The sequence below is a fragment of the Drosophila montana genome, unplaced genomic scaffold, assembly GCF_035044405.1.
Source record: "Drosophila montana isolate Dmon_TW-CO22-7 unplaced genomic scaffold, ASM3504440v1 contig_3031_1, whole genome shotgun sequence".
Lineage (NCBI taxonomy): Eukaryota > Metazoa > Arthropoda > Insecta > Diptera > Drosophilidae > Drosophila > Drosophila montana.
In genome coordinates, this window is record NW_026997907.1 from 817,850 (window position 1) to 837,242 (window position 19,393).

Below are 19,393 nucleotides of genomic sequence, written 5' to 3' on the forward strand. Positions count from 1 at the left end.
TGTGTGTGTGTGTCTGTAATTACTTAGCTCGCATTGTTTAATGAAATGGCCCCGAACAACCTTCGAATGTCAGCGACTTTATTTGTCTTTCATTATTCTGTGCTTGGCTTACATTCCACACACACAGCCGGCGTGTGTGCGTGTGTATATGTGTGTGTGTGTGCGAGCTAGTGTGTGTGTGACTCAATGTAAGTGCATAAATTAAAAACAACAACAATAAAAAAAGCCAACTGGAGTAGTTTGAAATACAAAAAATGCATTGGCTTCTTATAATTTATTGTTGTTGATTTTTCTTGCTGTACGCCTCAAGTTTGACAGTTGATCTGTCAAATAGATCTATTGTTAACATATATAGACAGTATATACAAATATATACACACACACACACACACGTAAAAGACCGCAAATCATCAAATGCGCAAATACAGCTGTTTTGTTTTTTAAGCTTCGCCAAAATTAAATAAAAGAAAAACACATTTAGTTTTAATTGTATTATTTATAATTTTTTTTTCTGACGCTTAGCAAAAGCCATAAAAGACCAAACCATAAATAAATAATTTCTGAAATCAAACAGACACAGCCAGATCTTGTTCAACAGGTTTTTTTCTGCTGTTTTTTTTTTCTTCTGCTGTTTTTTGTTTTTTTTTTGTTTTGCACAAAAGTTCAACAAAATCGAGCGCTAAAATCGCAGAAATCGGAAAAACGTGAGCTTCGTACAAACGTAAACAATGAGAGAAACAAGAATCTGAATCTGAACTCTGATAAATTTGGCAGAGTTACGTATGTCTTATATAAAGACTAAATTGCTTGCATAAATGATAAGGTGCAATGACATGATCAGAAATTCAATTTATCACAACGGGAGTAAACAAATTGTGATCAAAGTGTGCTTATATATTGTAAATATATATAGATTGTAATATGAACGGAATCTTCTGTGAAGTTATTGAATAAATTTATGGTTACTGATCAAGATTACAAAAGGATCTACATGCCTATAAGATTAAATGATCTGGCTGCTGATCAATAGATCATTCGATTTTAAGAATCCCTAACGCTGGTCAGCCTATATATTCAGGATAAGATTTCATATATAACTGACTGACTAACAGAATGATTGACTGACTGATTGATTGACTGACTGATTGACTGACTGATTGTGGATCGACGCACAGTCAAAATTGTAAGCCGAAATTGCCTTATGTGAAGGAGCTGTACGCTAAGACGGGGTTTTGGTTAATTCCACCCGCAAGCGTGGAAAAAACGTGAATAACGTTTGTATGAAACTTTTTTATTGGGCATTCGATCGTTATCAAACTCATTTTCAAAGTTTTTTGTTTAAATTTATTTGTGGTTACAGTTGATTCAAACTTTTTATCCTTTATTCGAAGAAGTGTAAGGAAATTTTCAAGTAAACAGAAACTGGATGAAAAACTTTGATTTACAATTTTAAGCATAAAAATTGCCACGGGCTAAACCGGAGAATATCCGCTAGTAATAAAATACTCAGTTAAATATAAATATACTATTAAATGCTAGTTTTGGGGAACTTAACATTTTTAAATATTTATAAATATAATATATGTATGTGATACACAAAGAAAGAAACTTGATGGGGTTTCAGGTTGCTTCTCTATAAAATAAATATTTGTATTTAATAACATCAAAAGACGCTGCTCAGAGCTAAGCATTTGCTTACTTTTACTCATATTTGCCTATCGTTTCCTTCTAATGATCAACTGAAATTGCAGAGGAGATCTTCAGAGAGATCTTCAAAGAGATTTGTTAGCTGTTGCCATAACGTTTAGCGGCAGACACTTGAAGCCCCCGCACATATTGAGACGCACTTGTGTGGCTGTCTCTCTGTTTTGAATGGCTTTTCTATGGCTTTTACGCCCATCACGCCACGCCCACCAAGGAGCCAAGTGCACAGCTTGTTGTTGTTGTTGGCGACGGCATTCGCCGAAATTTGCATAATTTTTAAATTAAAAAACTGTGTTTATGTAATGACATTTCTAACGGTTCAGGTTGGCCTGAACTGGCCAAAACATTTGCCTGATGACTTCATAGGAAGCGGACAGTTGGCTCTCAACTCGGATGCTGCACTGGGCACAAAACTAGCCATAAATTTGCATAGCCGGCCGCTTGGACAAGCTGCGGTAATCGGCCAAGTGTCGCCGTCGCCGTCGTCGTCAACCTGGCCAAGGCGTCTGCTAGATTTATATGCACTCGCAAACCGCTCTTCAAAACTGGTCAACATTGGATATATATCAGTCAACTGTTTATGTGTGCATCCATGTTCACTCCGTCTCCCCACTCTCTCCCTCTCCCTCTCTCTCTCCATGTCCATGTCCATGTGGGCAATCTGCGTGATCAGCACACGACGCTAATGTACAGATCATGAGCACTGATTGCGTTTAGTGCATGAAAATTGGAAAAACTGGAAAACTCGTTTTGTCTCTGGACTTGTTCTCATGCCAGACCATCATCATCACGCTCATTATCATCATCGTTCTGCTTATTAATTTCCAGCACACACAAACTGTGCGGCATCTCAACGCCAAATTACAAAGAGTCGTTCTTGTTCTTGTTCGCGCCGCCCTTCCTCTATAGCCGGTACATACTGTGCCTGGTTCTGTGACGCCCCAGCTACGATCGGGGGCTCGGAATCGGCATACGGCGCTCTAATTAATTAGAACGACTTTAATTTGAAAGCTGCTGTCAATGGATTGAGCAAAGGCTTCTGACCTGCGCCTGTTCGTTACGTTTATTGTCTGTTTGTATACCCTGTACTCTTGTGTGTGAAAGGGTTTATAAAAGGTTCAAACTGAGACGAGACATAGCAACTCTTTAAAGTACATACCCTGGAAACATAGTTGTGTATAAACATTGAGAAAGTCTATACAGTATACCGATAGTTCTCCACTTCCTTGCTATATCGATAAATATCGATAAAAATCGATTTTAAATCAAACTTCTCGTTTAAAATCTTTGAGAATTGGTTGCTTTTAAAAATATAAATAAATAGATGAGCTAATTTACTAATTTTTTGGATTTTTTTCTCATATATTCGATGGTTTCACAAATCGATATCTATCGATAAATATCGATTAGCAGGCATTTTAAAGGTATTTCGCCAATTTTGAGCATATGCACAGTTCGGCAAACTCTATTATTACATTGACAACCCGACTTAACAAACGTTTACAGGGTATTGAATAGTCGTTCACCCCTCTTGTCTACAAGTGACATGCCCCAAAGAGAACTCATTAAAAAATGGCAAGCACCGTGACTCGGGCACACGATAATTTGAGCCCAACCAAAATAAATGTGATATTCAGCCCCAAACTTTGGACCTTCACCTTCAGCTGTTGACGTTTTGTAACTTCAATTAATTTATGGTATATTTTTTATATTTTTTTGTTTTTGTTTTTTTGTTTAACAACATTATTTCAACTGGTTCAACAAATTGCTTTTGTGCCCCGAGTCATGGTCTAAGGTTACACGGCCCCGCCCCAGGCCAAGTGCCAAGCAGAGCATTGCTGTAATTTGAGCATTGTTCGAGGTTCAAGCTCGCAGATACACGTACTCTCAGATACACGTACTCTCCGATACGCGTACTCTCAGATACACGTACTCTCAGATAAATGTAGCTGCAGGTACTTATTGCAGCGTTTATTGTACGATCTGTGTGCAAATTGCGCGCGCATGTGAGAAAAGTGAAAGAGCCGCCGGCTACACTGGCAGAAAATATGACAACTCTGATGCAAAATTTATTTATTTATTAATTAATTTATTTAATTATTAATATTATCTATTAATGGTCGACAAAAACGAGTGTCTTCCTAATTATTAAATGCATAAAATTATTCAAATTAAATTATGTTAAAAGCTCTGTAAATGACATGTGTGGAAGGGTATATTGGGCTTCTGATGTGTTTTGCCTGGCTTGACATGCTGTTTATATGACTTTGAATAGGTTATAATTTGTTTGGATTCGCATTACATTCGCCACGCCTGCAAATAATTCTGCTCGCTCACAATCTTGGGCTAGAGCTGAAGATTTTCTGGCCAGCTCATACCCTTTCCATCCCAGCTTGTTATTCAACTAACAGTAGAGCATCTAATTGTCATGTTAGTCTTTCCGCAAAGCTCTTGTGCTTATTTTTCTTTAGGCTTTTAACTCTTTCGGCATTCAGCTTGCAGTTTTTCCATTTTTCACAGTGCACTTTTTTTGAAGTGTTCGTGATAACACGTAGGCCAGCCAACAAGATGCTGATGCGTGGTCCGCGACTCCGACTTGGGGGCAACTCGCCAGCTGCGACCACGAACCCCCCTCCACAGCCCCACCCACAGCCCCAACCACAGCCCCAACCACAGCCAAGTCCACAGCTTCAGTCACAGCTCCAGCCTCAGCTGCAACTTCAGTTATGGCCAGATAAGCTGAGCTGGCTAAGCAACACCCACTCAACAGAGGCTCTGCCTGGCTGCACACATAGTTATTCCTCCTCTTCTGCTTCTTCTGCTTCTTCTTTGATTTTTCTGGTTTCACTGCCAGTTTTATGACCTCCGCGGCAAGAGCACTATTTGGAACGCCTCTTCGCGTCAGGTGCCTCCAAGAAGAATAATAAAGCTCAGATTTCGTTTGTGTCTCTTCTTATTTTTTATAGTATTTTCTTTAATAGTTCGCTGTGGCATGTTGGCTTTTTAATGGCTGGCATATAAAATTGTTCAGAGTGTGTGTTTGTTGTGTGTGTTTGTTGTGTGTGTCTGTTGTGTGTTGTGCATGAGGCTTAACCCATTTGAAAACTTTGTTGGCCAAGTCGCCTTTGTGTAGCTGGTCAAGCGTGTGGCTTAGGCGATTATTTTGCCCAAACTTAAAGAATGTAGGGTATACAAGCTTTTCGAGAGGGTTTGTAACATTTACATCCAAACCCCGCAAAACCTTCGAGTTTTGTTTGAGGGACTCTAAAAGAAACAAAATTTCCCAACTTGAGATACTTTCAAAGTCCCAAAACTCTTAAGAGATCTTGATCCAAGCTAACCTGTCGATTCAAAAGAATTCTTTTATCTTCCGCTAATAAAAAATGGTGCTTAAATATGCTTTCAATTTGATGAAGCGTGGGCTTTATATATACCCTACCTGTCATGTTATAGCGAAAATCGCTGTTCAATTCTTCACAAACCGAAAAAAATGAGTAAAAAAATAAGATTAAAAGAATAAAAAGTTTCGTTTATCTCGCTTGAGTTGCAGGCTGTTCAAATTCTTCAAATTCTTGTATATATGTTTCCCTTACATTATTACAATTTACTATTTATTTATTTATAGTAAGTTTTATGCATTTTATTCATGTGCTTTAAAAATTTACCATTTATATTCGAACTCTCATCCCTTTTATTCACATTTTTCTCCCGCAAGAGCATCTCAAGTGCGGCTTTGTCATATTTTTGTGTCCCGGCTTTTCATTAATAGTTTATCGTTGGCTTAAACTTCTGCTGGTCAACTGTTTGGGGCCATAATGAATTGTTACAGCAACATGTTTAGATAAATCTAGATAATTCTATAGAGCTTCACACTTTCGTATGTCTTCAAAATCGGAACGCGCCCACAATAGAACACCTTGATTTATGCCAAAGGTGTTCGTATGCAAATAAACGGTAAACTTGATTTGGCGGCATCTTGTGAATGCCTCAATAAAATGGGGGAAATAAAAGCTGTGCTTGTAACAACAATTAAGTCATTGAAATTCATTTGCTAGTCATGCCAGCACATTGTGCTTGATTTAGGGCGATGCTTAAGTACCTGAACATACTTGAGATTCCATTGGCGCCTCGGCGGGGCAATTAAATCAATTATTTGGCGTCGCACTTGAGCAATGGGCAGGAAACGCAAGCGAATCACACAATAAATCGAGAAATATGCGCGAGTCCGTGGCAACAACAACAACAACAACAACAATTAGGCCCACAAACAGATGCCAAAGAAAACACAATTTGGTTGTATGTAAACACGGGTAGTTAAAAACGCATTTACGTTTTTGCACAATATTCAAATATTTTCCGAAAATAAACAGCAAGAGCCGCAAAATTAACACACAATTCACACACACACACACACACACAGCAAAAGCTGTCTCGATTTGCCGCCTATCGCGCACATCTGGTAAAAGGCGATATCGTTTAATGGGCCGGGCCAGAGCAACTGTTAAACACCTAAAACCACGTCTCACAGCTCCTAATTAGCGCTGCTAATTGAAAAACTCACGCGTCATTGCAACAAAAACACACCCAACTCCCAAGTGTGTGTGTGTGTGTGCGTGTGTGTGTGCGGCTTTGTTGCAGCCAACAATAAACGTTGTGTCAAGACCTTAATTAAGTCAAAGCAAACAATTGAGCTGACTAATCGAGGGCGTTGCATGCAACATCAACGCTTCCGTCTCAGCTGCCTCGGCTTATGCGGCGTATGCGTAATATTTTTGCATGACGTGCACGGCACATTGTTATTCTTGGCCAAAACGGCCACAACTCGAAAAAAGCCCAAAACAAGGCAGAAGAAAATATAAATAAAGCTAAGTGAAACAGCTCGAAGCCAAAAAAATATTTATTACATAAACCAATTAGACCGCGCGCGGCATTTGCATTTAAATGCATAATTTATGAATGCATTCAATTTATATTCCAACCCAAATACTTAACAACCAAAACACAGTCAAGAAAACGTGCAGCAGCTGAAGAAGAAGAAGAGCGCCAAAAAATGCAGGCGCAAATGAAGCAATTAAATTCGAACACATAAAAAAGCCAAACAAAATAAAAATCAACAAATTATGGAATTTACAAATGCAATAAAAGCACACGAAATGCCCGTCAGAAAATTATGTTAATTTTGTGTTTTACAACGCGGAAAGGCAATATAAAAAATTTAATAATTATGTTTTTCTTTTTGTTATTTTAATTTGAATGGATTCGAAAACTATTCAACTGTGTGAATGAATGTGCCGGAGCAAAAGAATTGCGGGTGTTGATAGGGAACTGAAAAAAAATGATATTGAGATTAATATGAAATTGAGATAAGTTGATGAATTAAAGCTCGGCTTGTTCACAGGAATGCTCTGAAAAAAGTAGTTGATCGCAGTTTCCCAGTTTCTGGAAATTCTTATTATTTAAAGCCTTAAAATTCCATTATGTTTGTCGTGAAAATCGAATGAAATTTGACCGAGTTAGGGGGTGGGAAATTTTGACCTATGTCTATAAAGTTTATTTCACCATTTTCACATGAATTTTGACCCGGAAACATGTTGCCAGATTTCGATGCAAAATTGATATAGAGGCCAAACCATGCATAAAAAGCCAAACTTTTTGAAAATCGGTTGAGTTTTGACCGAGTTAGGGTGATGGGAAATTTTGGCCCATGTCTATATAGGATATTTGAGGGTACAAATTTGACATGAATTTTGACCAAGAAACATGTTGCCAGATTTTGATGCAAAATTGATATCAAAGCCAAAACATGCACAAAAAGCCAAACTTAATGAAAATCGGTTGAGTTTTGACCGAGTTAGGGGGATGGGAAATTTTGAACTATAGGATATTTGAGAGGAATATTTTCAATCAGTCAGGGCAAACAGTTTATAAAGAGATTAAATATTCTTTTGAATTTAAACATTAAACTCTTAGAAGATATTGCTGTTAACTCCAAAATACCATTAATATTTTCGAATAATTCGTATATCTAGAATTCTTACTTTTAATTCCCATTGCCGATAGAGCACAGTATAAAAACCTATGAAAGTTATTGCTGTAAACCCTATAAACCCATTAAAATATCTGAATTAATATATTTGGAATTCTTGCTTTCAATTCTTTTGACTGCAATCCTTCGACTTCTAAAGGATATTACTTTTGTTTCAACCTTAATTACAAATAATAAAGAAAAATTTGGGTAATTTGGTAATAGACAATAAAAAAGGACACGGAATAATATAACCAGATATATTTTGATCATGAAGGATAATTTGTTTAATATCAAAATTGCTCATCACTGATAATGCTATGCTCGGTTGGCCGCCATTCTTTATATATATAAACATGTAAGCACATTCGACAGATTACATGCTAAACATAGTAGCGCCTTATCAATTTGGTTGTATTTAGTTAAGAGTACTAGAGAACTAGAGGCTTCCACAGGGGCAGTAACAGCCAGGCCCGGAGGCTCCATAGGGTCCACAGGGTCCGCAAGGTCCACCAGTTGGGCCGCACGGTCCGCACGGTCCGCAGGACCCGCCCGGTCCGCAAGGACCGCACGGTCCACCGCAAGGACCGAATGGTCCACAGGGTCCAGCCCCGCAGGGTCCACAAGGGCCGCACGGCCCGCCAGGTCCGCATGGGCCGCAGGGTCCGCAACGTGTCTCACAAACCGGATACTGATTGGTTGAGAAACAGGGCAATGGGCAACAGGCGCCGCCCGGCGCACATGGCCCAATCGGGCACGGCGGACAGGCGGCACTCGGCTTATAGTTAATGGGGCCGTTCGGATAGCAGCAGTATTCTCTCGGCGGCGGTATATCGATCGTCTGCGGCTTCGGCTGGCACAGTATCGACTGACAGACCTCTCGCGGCTCGCACACGCGCTTCGGATAGCAGACAACATACGGATCCGGTATCATCGATGGATAATATATAACTCTCGGTTCGCGCACCATTTGCGACACCCAGATCAGCTTGGGCACCTTGATCACACGTGTGGCATCCACCACTTTGGGTATGGTTATCTGGCGACAGCGATTCACGACCATCGGCTCCGGCACGATTTTCTCGGTGAAGACGACCCGCTTCTTGCAGATCAAACGGGGCGGCTGCTGTACGGTTATGCATTTGGGAAACGGCGGCGGAACACGCGGTGCACATTGCGGCAGCGCCTCCAATTGGGCCGCATTGTAGCACTTTGGCGAGCACTCGAAGGGCCCACAGCACGGATCGCAGGGGCTACATGGTCCGCATGGAGAACACATTATTGCTTTAATTCAGAACAAAAAATTTTGTATTAGAAATTTTTAGTAAATTTTTTTTAAAAAAAAAGTTTTTTTCTAATTTGGATGCTGGTCGAATTTGAAATGAAAATGCCTATGGTCGGGGCCCCATACTTAATGCCCAATAAGGCCACGCCTACTTAACCTGGACGATTTTGTGTGTGGCATTATTTTGATGAAAAACAAATATTCGTATTTGCTCGGTCGGGAAATATATATAAAAAACAATCGAGAAAGTAAACATATAGATATTTGCCTTTGTTGAGTTTGGCGAGAATATTTTGAGGAGCAGAATATTTATTTATTTATATATATTTTATTACGACCGATTCTTCCCTTAAAAGCTATATAAAAAAGAAGTGAGTTCTTGATAAGATTTGTGTCACATACTCAAGATATCTTAATAAACAGAATGGGTTTTCATACAGGAACCTACTTTTCGACCGATCTTTGCGCTCATAGCTATATATGTCCGATATAGTCCGATGTTAATACGATTTTGCATATGTATATGTACGGAGTGAATCTAGTGAATCTTTGAGCTTGCTCCAGATATCTTGATAAGCCAAAAAAGTTGACCTTATATTAGTTAAAATCTTAGGAGAGCGTATGCTGGGCATTTCGCTAGGTTTACGAGTTAAAATTTGGATCTCTTCTGATATGATATTAAACCACTTTAGCTAAAAAGTATATCAAAATGGGTATTTCTAAAAAAAAATGGGTTGAGTTTTTATAAAGTGATGAAAGTTTTCAAACTAGAGTTTTGATCTTGATTGATTTATTGATTTGGTTGATGCTGTCTCTCTTTCTCTTTCTCTATCTCTCTCTCTCCCTCTCTCTCCCTCTCTATCTCTCTCTCTCTCTCTCTCTCTTCTCTCTCTCTCTCTCTCTCTCTCTCTCTCTCTCTCCCCCTCTCTATCTCACTCTCGCTCTCTATCTCACTCTCTCTCCCTCTATCTCACTCTCTATCTCTCTTTCCCCCCTTCTTTCTCTCACTCTTTCCCCATTTGTCTCTTGCTTTCTCAGCCATCTCTTTCTTGGGAGCGTGCTTTCTTTCAACTCTTGCTTATTTGGCATAATGTGCATTTGTTCATTTGAGACGAATTCATGTAGCTCAAACTCAAGACACTTTATGACAGCCGTTTAATTACTTTGCGCACCTGTTGTCTAACTCGCTCACTCACATTTGCTCTCTCTGTCTTTTTCTTTGCAGGTAAGTTACACTGACCCACTTGGCCAATTATGTGCACTAAGAAATACGAAAAAAAAAGGAAGGCGGCACTTGGCTTTCATCAATGGTCAGGCAAGTGCTGGGGAATCGGGTGTTTGGGTTGTTGTTGTTGCCGCGGCTTGACACTTATTTGTGTGGCGCCAGCCGGCTCAAGCGATGCCCTGCGGTCACAAATATGCACATAAAACAGCATGAGAAGAAGATATGTATATATGTGGCTCCATGTGTGGAATTCTTTATTGATATGTGACACATTATCGATGTAGCCAGGGGAGCTGGTGGTGCTGCGACTTTCGACTTTCCATGAATTATGGCACAAATTCAAATGCTGCCCACCAGCAAATGCTGCACTTAATTAAACACACACAATCAGATAGCAAATGCGGATGAGTTTCTATTTTATGCGCTTTCCCAAAAAATATATATGTATTAACAAATTAATGACGCCCTGTACACAATTGACAGGCAGCCGCGATAAGATCGCCAAGATGGTGTCGAAGCAGGCGCCGATAAAAAAATGAAATAAAATTAAATGTGTATAAAACCGCAGCTCAACTGCTCCACAAATTTGGCACACAAATTGAAATGTGAAATGTCGCTATATGTGTGTGTGTGTGGAGGTGCCAACCTGTTCTCTAATTGGGTTAAAATGCAGTTGACGCTGCCTCCAGGCGGAAATCTGTGGCAACTGTGGCTGGCAGCTGCCAGCGGGTAACAGGCGTTGACCATATTTTTTCGTTGCTTTTTGCCCATAACATGATTTATATGCAACGCTTACGAGAACTGACCTCGTTACGCTTTAAGACCTTGCAGATAGATGCTCAATGCATTTGCAATTCAGAAATTGACTTGCCTTCTATGTGAGTGCATGCTAAATTACTTTGTAAATTATCCTCATGGTAACTATATTAGAATTCAATAATCATGCAAATTCAATATAATCTGCATTTATCGCCGCATCCAAGATACATATAGGGCTGGCAACTCTGTCAGATAGAGCTGTCGATGAGAGCCCTTAGAGGCCGGTAGAATGTTAGAGGTATGTTATGTAACAGAAGGATAACAGGAGCCTGCGATAACAGAGAAGAGCTGGGTTCGCGCTTGCGAAGCAAAGAGAAGGTGAAGCTCATTGACTTTAAGAACGGACGGACCTTACGGCACAGATAATAACTAACCAATAAGTAATCAATTTCATCAAGTGCATAAATACCAATGTAACCAGATTAAACGAAGTGAAGATAATGTGAATTTATTGGCTTCAGAAAGTCAATCCCTACATATATAAAGAAATTATTTAATTTCTTTCAAAAGACTTTCTTGATCCCATAAGTTTTGCTTGGTATTTATATGATAGACTTTAATTCTGGATCCCCTCAATTTTCCTTAGTTAATTGTAGTTCTATATCTTCCTTACCTAATTGTAGTTCTATATCTTCGCTCTGATAACTTTTTTACAGCTGTTCTTAGTTTTATCCAATCTTGAGCTTACTTTTGCTCTTGGTCAGATAAGTTCTTCGTATTTGTTTTCATATCTTGTTCAAAATGTCTTCTAAGGTTACATTACATATTTAGCAAGTCTTTGCTTTAAGCAAAGTGCATTGAACTCTAATCCTGAGCTTACTTGAGCTCTTGTTTGGATAAGTTCTTCGTCTACTTTTCATACCTGGTTCAAAATGTCCTCCTGGTTCACTTTATTCAGCAAATCTTCGCTTTAAGCCTACAAATGTAAAGACTTGATCAAAAAGTAACTTTATTTGCTATTACATCAGTTCTTGTTTTAAAATTCCCTATAAAATAGGCGCATATATGCTCCGTGGTCTCTTCTTCTCAGCTTTAAATAATGAAAGTCGGTTTTAAAGCAGTGCAAAATGATTTCTAAAGTTGATCACAAAAGTTCTTCGCCTAACAAAGCTCGAGCTTAGACTCATTTTCTGCTGCATGCAGATGCAGATCGTAATGCGTGTCCTCCATGTTCACTTACTTAAGCTCATGTTAAAAGCCTGAAGAAAATATTGAATTAACTCGAAATCAAATGCAATATTTAATGTATTTACAAGCCAAATTGCTGTACTTAGGACATTTCCAGCATTATCATTTGTTCACATTGCTTTTTAGCCATAAAATGCTCATTAATTATTTATATATTAACATAAATAAATAATACTATTACATATTAATTTATTACATGTTTAAAAGCTAAACAAATACAGATTAAATTGAGTGCTTGTGCGCGCTGATTTATTAAGATTTATTGTAAATGCTTTCGATTTCATTTATAATCACGAGTTGAGCCGAGTGTGTGTGTTTGTGTGTGTGCTTGTGTGTGTGTGTGTAGATAAGTACTTGTGCACGTAGACGCGGCCTGTTGTCAAATGAACCTGTCAAATTTGAACAAACACTCACTTTCTCTTTGGAGCTGCAGCTGGCGCTAGTCGAGCGTTGAGTGCGAGCACTCGAACTTGTAGGCAGGCACATGTTGTGTGCATCCTGTGCCAAACCAAATTACAATTTATTTATGTATATGCAACACCCACACACGGACTCGGACTCGGACATGCAACATGCAACATGTGGCACTGTGTGTGCCCTGGAGCCAAACTGATTTGTCTGCAAATCAGTAGGCAATAAGTCAAACGCCGCCGCCGCCAAAGTTCAAAATTATTTTCTATTTTTGCGCTTCCGTTGCAAGCAGAAATGGAGTGGGAGTAGAGGGGGGATATAGAGAGAGGGGTGGGGCAGACCCACAGCAGAGCTGGCCGCCCATTCAGCTCAGACAGTTGGCTGTCTATCATTTGCCTCACATTTTAGCCTTTCATTTTAGCCGCTGACGCAGACGCAGTTGCAGTTGCAGACGCAGTTGCAGACAATTGCAATCGTCGCTTTGTGGCAGCTTCCTGCTGCCTGCCACACAGAGCCGCCCTCAAAGGGGCCGCTCTTTCATTTGGCTTCGGATTTGCTAGTTTTCTTTCTATTTGGTTTCATGTCGCGTCTGGAATTTGTTTTTATGTTTCGCTTCCATTCATAAACACATGGCCCGGCTCATCCAATTTTTTTTCATAATTTGTTTCTGTTTTCTTTCATAAACTTGCCACATTCAGCGGTTGCATTTTGCCGACTATTTGCTAACTTATGCAATGGGCCACGTTTCGATTTGGTTTCGGTTTCTGGCAATGAGGAAGTTGCCTGTTGCCGCACTTTTGTGGGTGACTGTGGCAAATTGTTGCCTGATTATAGGGATGTTAACTGTTTATGCCACAACGCTGGCAGCAATTGTTTTTCCAGCCGATTGTTAACTGCGATTGACTTAAATGTGGCATAAACGATGGTCAGCTAACTGGGAAAATGGCTTGAACTAGTTGCCTATCGAAACGTTATGTAGACAATACCTAAAGCCATTCATAACTGCGGATGTTGCGGACAAATACTTTCGCCTGTTTAAGATATAATCAGCACAAACGTTTTTAGGGCTTTTTGGGTCTTGTTATTTAGAGCTTACCAAAGATCGTGACATCACTCGGAAAAAAGGGACAAGTAATCGATTTTTATCGAAATAGTTGAGCAAGTTAATTTGAATGTGCTCAGCTTCTCAGTTCTTCCGAATGTACACAAAAATGTTGAGTCTGTAATCGATATATATCGATCAGGGCAGAACGGAGAATGTTATCGACTATCTACAATAAATATAAGCTGCATATAGTATACGAAAGCCTGTTGAGCTCTTCAGTTCTTCTGAAGCTACTCAAAAATGATTAGTTCGTAATCAATATTTATCGAACAGGGCAAAACTGAGTAAGTTATCGATTAGCCAAAATAAACGTGAGCTGCATGTGGTTACATGCCAAACTCGAGGCCCTAGTTTATAGAAATCTTCCACATCTTTCAATGAAAAGTAAATTTCTTGATCGATATTTATCGAATTGTTGGCGTTTTTATCAAAATTGCAGCTGCAGTTGGCAATATCGTTTCAGCTAGTCCTCCTTCATACTCTGTGTATTAGGTAATCGGAGATGTCTTTCGCTCCTTGTTAGACAAAATGACACAGTGCTAATATGCCCTAGTTAATAGCTAAAGGGTATGCAAATTGAAATGGAAGCCATTGGCTTCAAGAGTTTCCACACCCAGGCGGCACGTCCTCGACCTTTCGACGCTCAGCTCCATTTTTGCTATTTTGCCGACAATTTTGTTTATTTTTGTGTTTTGCTTTAACAATAACAATAAAAGCTACGCCTGCGCAGCATTCGCAGGCACACTTACTCACTCAGTCAGTCAGTCAGTCAGTCAGTCAGTTAGTCAGTTAGTCGGGGAAACACTCAGACGCGGAGCCAAGCTAAACAATGCGGCCCAGGCGCGTGCTTCTGGCTGAGCAGCAGCCATTTGGCGTGGCCATAAAAAACAGGCAGCAGGCAGCTCGGGTAGGCGTTGCGCCTGCGCAGACAACAATGGCCAGGTCTGGGGTCTCGGATCTAGTACTAGACTATGCTGACTTTAAATAAATGCTTTGTCTGGCCGCCTGGCAGCTCTAATGAGTTTTGGCCCCCAATTGGTTTGCTCCCATCAAGTGGCCCGCCGAGACTTTCTGTTGATTTGTCAAGTCTCGGAGTCCGGAGCAAGTCCTAATTGTGTGTGGCATGTTTGCTTGAGCTCTGAACTCCTTGAGCCGCATCTTGGGTGTGTCCGCATATGAGAGCGAAAGTGTTTTCTGAGCTGGCCAACAAGCGGACCGCTGCTGCTGCCGCCAGCAAATCCTGCAATGAATAATTTAGTCATTTCATGCAAACGCAAAAAACTGACTGAACTTTTTGTCGAAGCATTTAAGCCGCAGGAGTTGCGACCACCCAAACTACAACAACAGCAACAACAGCAGCTACTTTGGCGGCGACTCCAACTCCAACTCCAGCTCCAGCTCCGACTGGCAGCGAGTTGGCGACGCTGTCTTGGCGGCAAATTCATCACATGAGTTCCCGTGGCGATGGCGACGGTGGCGCTAAATCGTGTGTGAATGGCTTGACGAACTGCAGCCGCCGTCGCAGTCGCAGCCGCAGCCAGCCGGGCCCCAAACTGCTGCACAGTGGTTCAAGGCATGTCAAAAACTGGGCAAATTTTTAATTATAGCCATTAAAGCGGCTTCTAGCATTTAACCAGCCAGAACTTTGACAAAATAATCCAATATGTTTTTATGGTTTTTTTTTTCCACATTTAAAAATTCATACCAAAAACTGAAAATTTGAGTAGAAAAAAACGTTTAAAACCCAACATTCAAATATAGTTTTTATATATTTCTGTTATTAGAATGAGAAAATAATTATTTATTTTTAGAAGAAACGCTTAAAACCTAGAATTCAAATATGGGCATTATTCTGAACTTTATTTCGTCCTTCGAAAAACTGAAAATTTAAGCAAAACAAAACATTTAAAGCTTACAATTAAAAAATAGTATTGAATTTTATTCTGTGAATAATATGGGAATATCTTAATGTCATGAACATTTTTAATTTGCAATATAATTTATTTCTGTTGTTTTTAGGGGAATTTTTAATGTCAAAAATTCATTCCACTCCACTCAAAATCTCTTCAATTCCTGGAAACTTCGACAAGTTAAAATTCCTTCATAGTTGTTGCTCCCTATAAAATTCCAAATCTTATAACATTGTCAAGACCTGGTTGATTTCCATAAGAAAATCCAGTTTGGCCTTGATTTGTGCTGTAAATAAATTTTACTATATTTAAATACGAAAAACTATAATTCTTTTTTAAATTCTTTTTTCCATCTAAACTTTTAAAGAGCACAATCTGTTTTCTTTTGCAATTTATTAACTTAAATTTGCATTTTGAATTGATTTCTGACAGCGATAAGAGGGGCTTAATCGATTGCCAAATATTTGGGACACTGTGCAGCTAAATGGTCGAATCTGACGCAGACGCTGACTCGAGCTGAGCTTGAGCTGGGAGCCTGGGTCTGAATGTGACCATTATGGTGACCAATTAGTCATTCGGCGCTGGTTTTGCTTGTCATCTATCGGAGGGTTTGGCCACAAGACAAACATGCAGCATGTAATTTGTTGGTCAATTAAAAGCGCCGCTTACAAGCATCAACATGTCTCGGCCATTTATGTGACTTTCGCAACGTGTTGGCAGCCCGGGCCGGGCACGCCGGGCAAGCCGGGCAGGCCGGGCAAGCCGGGCAGGCCGGGCAGCATCAGCTGAATGAGAGCGAGTCAGTCGCTGGGGTCGCTGTCGGACGTTGGGGTCGCCAATTCTGGAGGAGCACTAAAATGCGGAAATTGGCAACAGCTGGCGCTCACTTTCAAGTGGCGAGTGGCAACTACTTCTTTGTGGTTCTGCCTTGTCAACGCTAATGGCCATATGCAAAAAATAAAAATAATGAGACGCAACTGCAGCAGCAGAGGCAACTGTGATTTGTTGTTGTTGTTGCTGGCGGCACTTTCTACAGACAACACTGTCCCAAAATAAGCAGCCCATGCTGCACTCACAAATATATATACATGTTGTGTATATATAATTTTTCTTTTTATTTCTTTGGCTTTGGTTTTTCGGCCACAAATCCTAAAATGGCATGCCGCGACATGTGCGACCGACTTAGCCAGCAGAGACAAGGTGACATGGCCACGACGACGACGGCGACAACATCGCAGCTGCTCCAAGTTGGAGTTGGAGTTGGAGTTGGATTTGGTGTCTCTGTGCAGCCAAGCATGGCAGATGCGTCCTCTGTGCCTCTTCTGGCCTATGCCAAATAAATCTCAAAATATAAATAATAATAAGCACAAGCGAGGTGCGTTTTGTGAGTTCTACAGATCTGTGCTTTGAGATACATATATCTCGTTTTAAGCGTATTGAACTTCGTAATGTAAGATATGGGTATAGGGTATAGATATAGTTATTGGGTATAAATATAGGCATAGGGTATAAACGTGGATATAGGGTATACGATATAGGTATAGGGTATAGATAGAGATGGAGATGTAGATGTAGGTATAGGTATGGGTATAGGGTGTAGATGTAGGGAATAGGTCTTCACTTTTGATCGAATTATATTTGGATATATAATTTGTATAGTATAAATATTTGGCAATAAGCCGAACAGCTCTTGGATAATTCCTTGAACGTGACATTTGGACCGAAAATGCAAAGTCCCGAAATCTTAAATCTTATAAATCCTTTTAGAATTGTAATCTGAGTTAGAAAAGGCAACATTTTTTCATTTGAATTCCGATTTGGAAAATATATTGATGAGTATGCAGAAATATTCTACTCAATATGTTATAAATGTTAATTCTTAGATATACTTAGATATATACTACTAGATATATGTTACTTTTTTAAATATGTTGATCCATCTATCCCTTAGCCCTTATGTTGAGTTTTTAATTGAAGAATTGCTTGGCTAGTTCCTCTTTTTGAATGCTTTAATGAAAACACAATTCATTTCGCTTTTCTCTTAGCCAAACAAGGACAGAATATATATATAAAGGAAATTCTTTTTTCTTCATTAAATTTCAAATCTCCTCGAGAGAAATTGATCAGAGTGGCCCCATCTATCGACATGATAATAATATATGTTGCACCCTCGCAATTTATATATGCCAATTGCCGTATATTTTGTGTCGCCTTTTTTTGATGCCCAATTTGGCAATTTGGCGACGAGCTTAGCGTCATTTGTGGGTCATGCGGTCTTTGGGAATGGAGACTGGCGCCCGCGAGACGTTCGTCGATTGAAATTCATATCTATTTCCCTGCCCCCTCTCACACTCAGTGAATGCAGTCCAAATGAAAGGGGTAAGAGTGGGAGGGGGGAAGGGGTGTTCGTCTATGCAATCGACGAGCATCCGATTTTGATCATTCAATTAAAATATTTAATGGCCAAAGGGGGCCACCGGCTCCAGCTCTAGCTCCAGCTCCAGCTCGAGCGCTCAGTCTTTGTCTCTGGCTCTGGCTCTGGCTCTGGCAGTAAATAAACCTTGAAACAGAAAAGCGACGCCAGTTGAATTGATTGATCAAAGCGCTGCATAAAAAATATAAAAAAATTGAAACGATCAACGTATAAAAATTAAAGTGCGATGCACATGTGCAACACTTTGCACTTCCTCATGGCTATGACTGTGCCCAGGGAGGGGCTGGCTGTGGTGCCTGAGTGGCAAGCAGGAGGCAGGGGGGGGGGGGTTGGCTGGAGGGGGCGGCCATGGAATTTTGCGCCGTTGTGCATCGGAATGCGAAATTAATGAAATCACATGCAGACAACTGGCAAAAAAAAACTAAAATAAAAGCCCGCAGATGACGATGAGGTGGCCCAGGCGCAGACCAGGCGCAGACCCGACCAAGACCAGGCTGTCGTTGACAGTGATTAATGTTGACGTTGTCAGGCTGAGCAAAAAACAACAACAACAACAACAGCAGGAACAACAACAGCTGCTGCTGCTGCAGAACACACAAAGAAAACACTTAAAGCCCAATATTATCGACACATTTGTTAAGGTTCTGTGTCCAAACTGAAACCCTCGAAAGCGATTAAGATCTTCTGTTTGGCCAACACTTTTCCTTAAGGCCCAACCCCGCCGACTTGTTAAAAAGCGAAAGATGTTCTTCTTAAGAATAACGAAAGTAGCTTAAGTCAACAATCCAAACGAAAAGGAATGTTAAAAGGTTTTCAAGCGCACAAAAAAAAGAAGAAGAGTAAAAAAAAGAACACATAAAAAAAGCGCAGCTCGAAATGCGCTTAAAACAAAAGTAAAAGCCGTGTCAGATCTTTCGAAATGTTGTCGCCTTTTTGTTGTGCTGGGCGAGAACAAACACAGTAAGTCGACTTAAGTGGACACATTATGTGGGAGATATTTATTAAATATGCTCGGCCAACAGATAAAAGTTTATGATTTACGATAAGCGAGATAATATCAAAATGTTTTTTACATGAGAGTGCCCTAAAAATTGCCTTAAATTGTTGTTCTTGGAAAGGAAAGATAAGGTATTTGATAGAGGTCTATCAAGTCGATGTGAATTAAGAGATTTTTTATCATATTTTTGATAAATCTTACGAGTCTATAGAAAGCATTTTCTGATTTGTGATAACAGTTTTCTCCGAACTATATCTTTTAAAATCTATAGAGTCGATGTAAGTGAACAG

General features: G+C 39.9%; 2 protein-coding genes across 3 annotated transcripts in view; one reads left to right on the forward strand and one right to left on the reverse strand.

Annotated features, from left to right (window-relative positions):
- Window positions 1–19,393, forward strand: part of GEFmeso (Guanine nucleotide exchange factor in mesoderm) — a 65,898-nt gene that overhangs the window by 8,852 nt on the left and 37,653 nt on the right. The gene's annotated exons all lie outside the window — the stretch shown is intronic.
- On the reverse strand, window positions 7,976–9,118 carry LOC135430668 (DBF4-type zinc finger-containing protein 2 homolog). Its single transcript, XM_064685429.1, has one exon. The coding sequence runs from the start codon at window positions 9,006–9,008 to the stop codon at window positions 8,169–8,171; it is 840 nt and encodes a 279-aa protein (XP_064541499.1). The 5' UTR covers window positions 9,009–9,118; the 3' UTR covers window positions 7,976–8,168.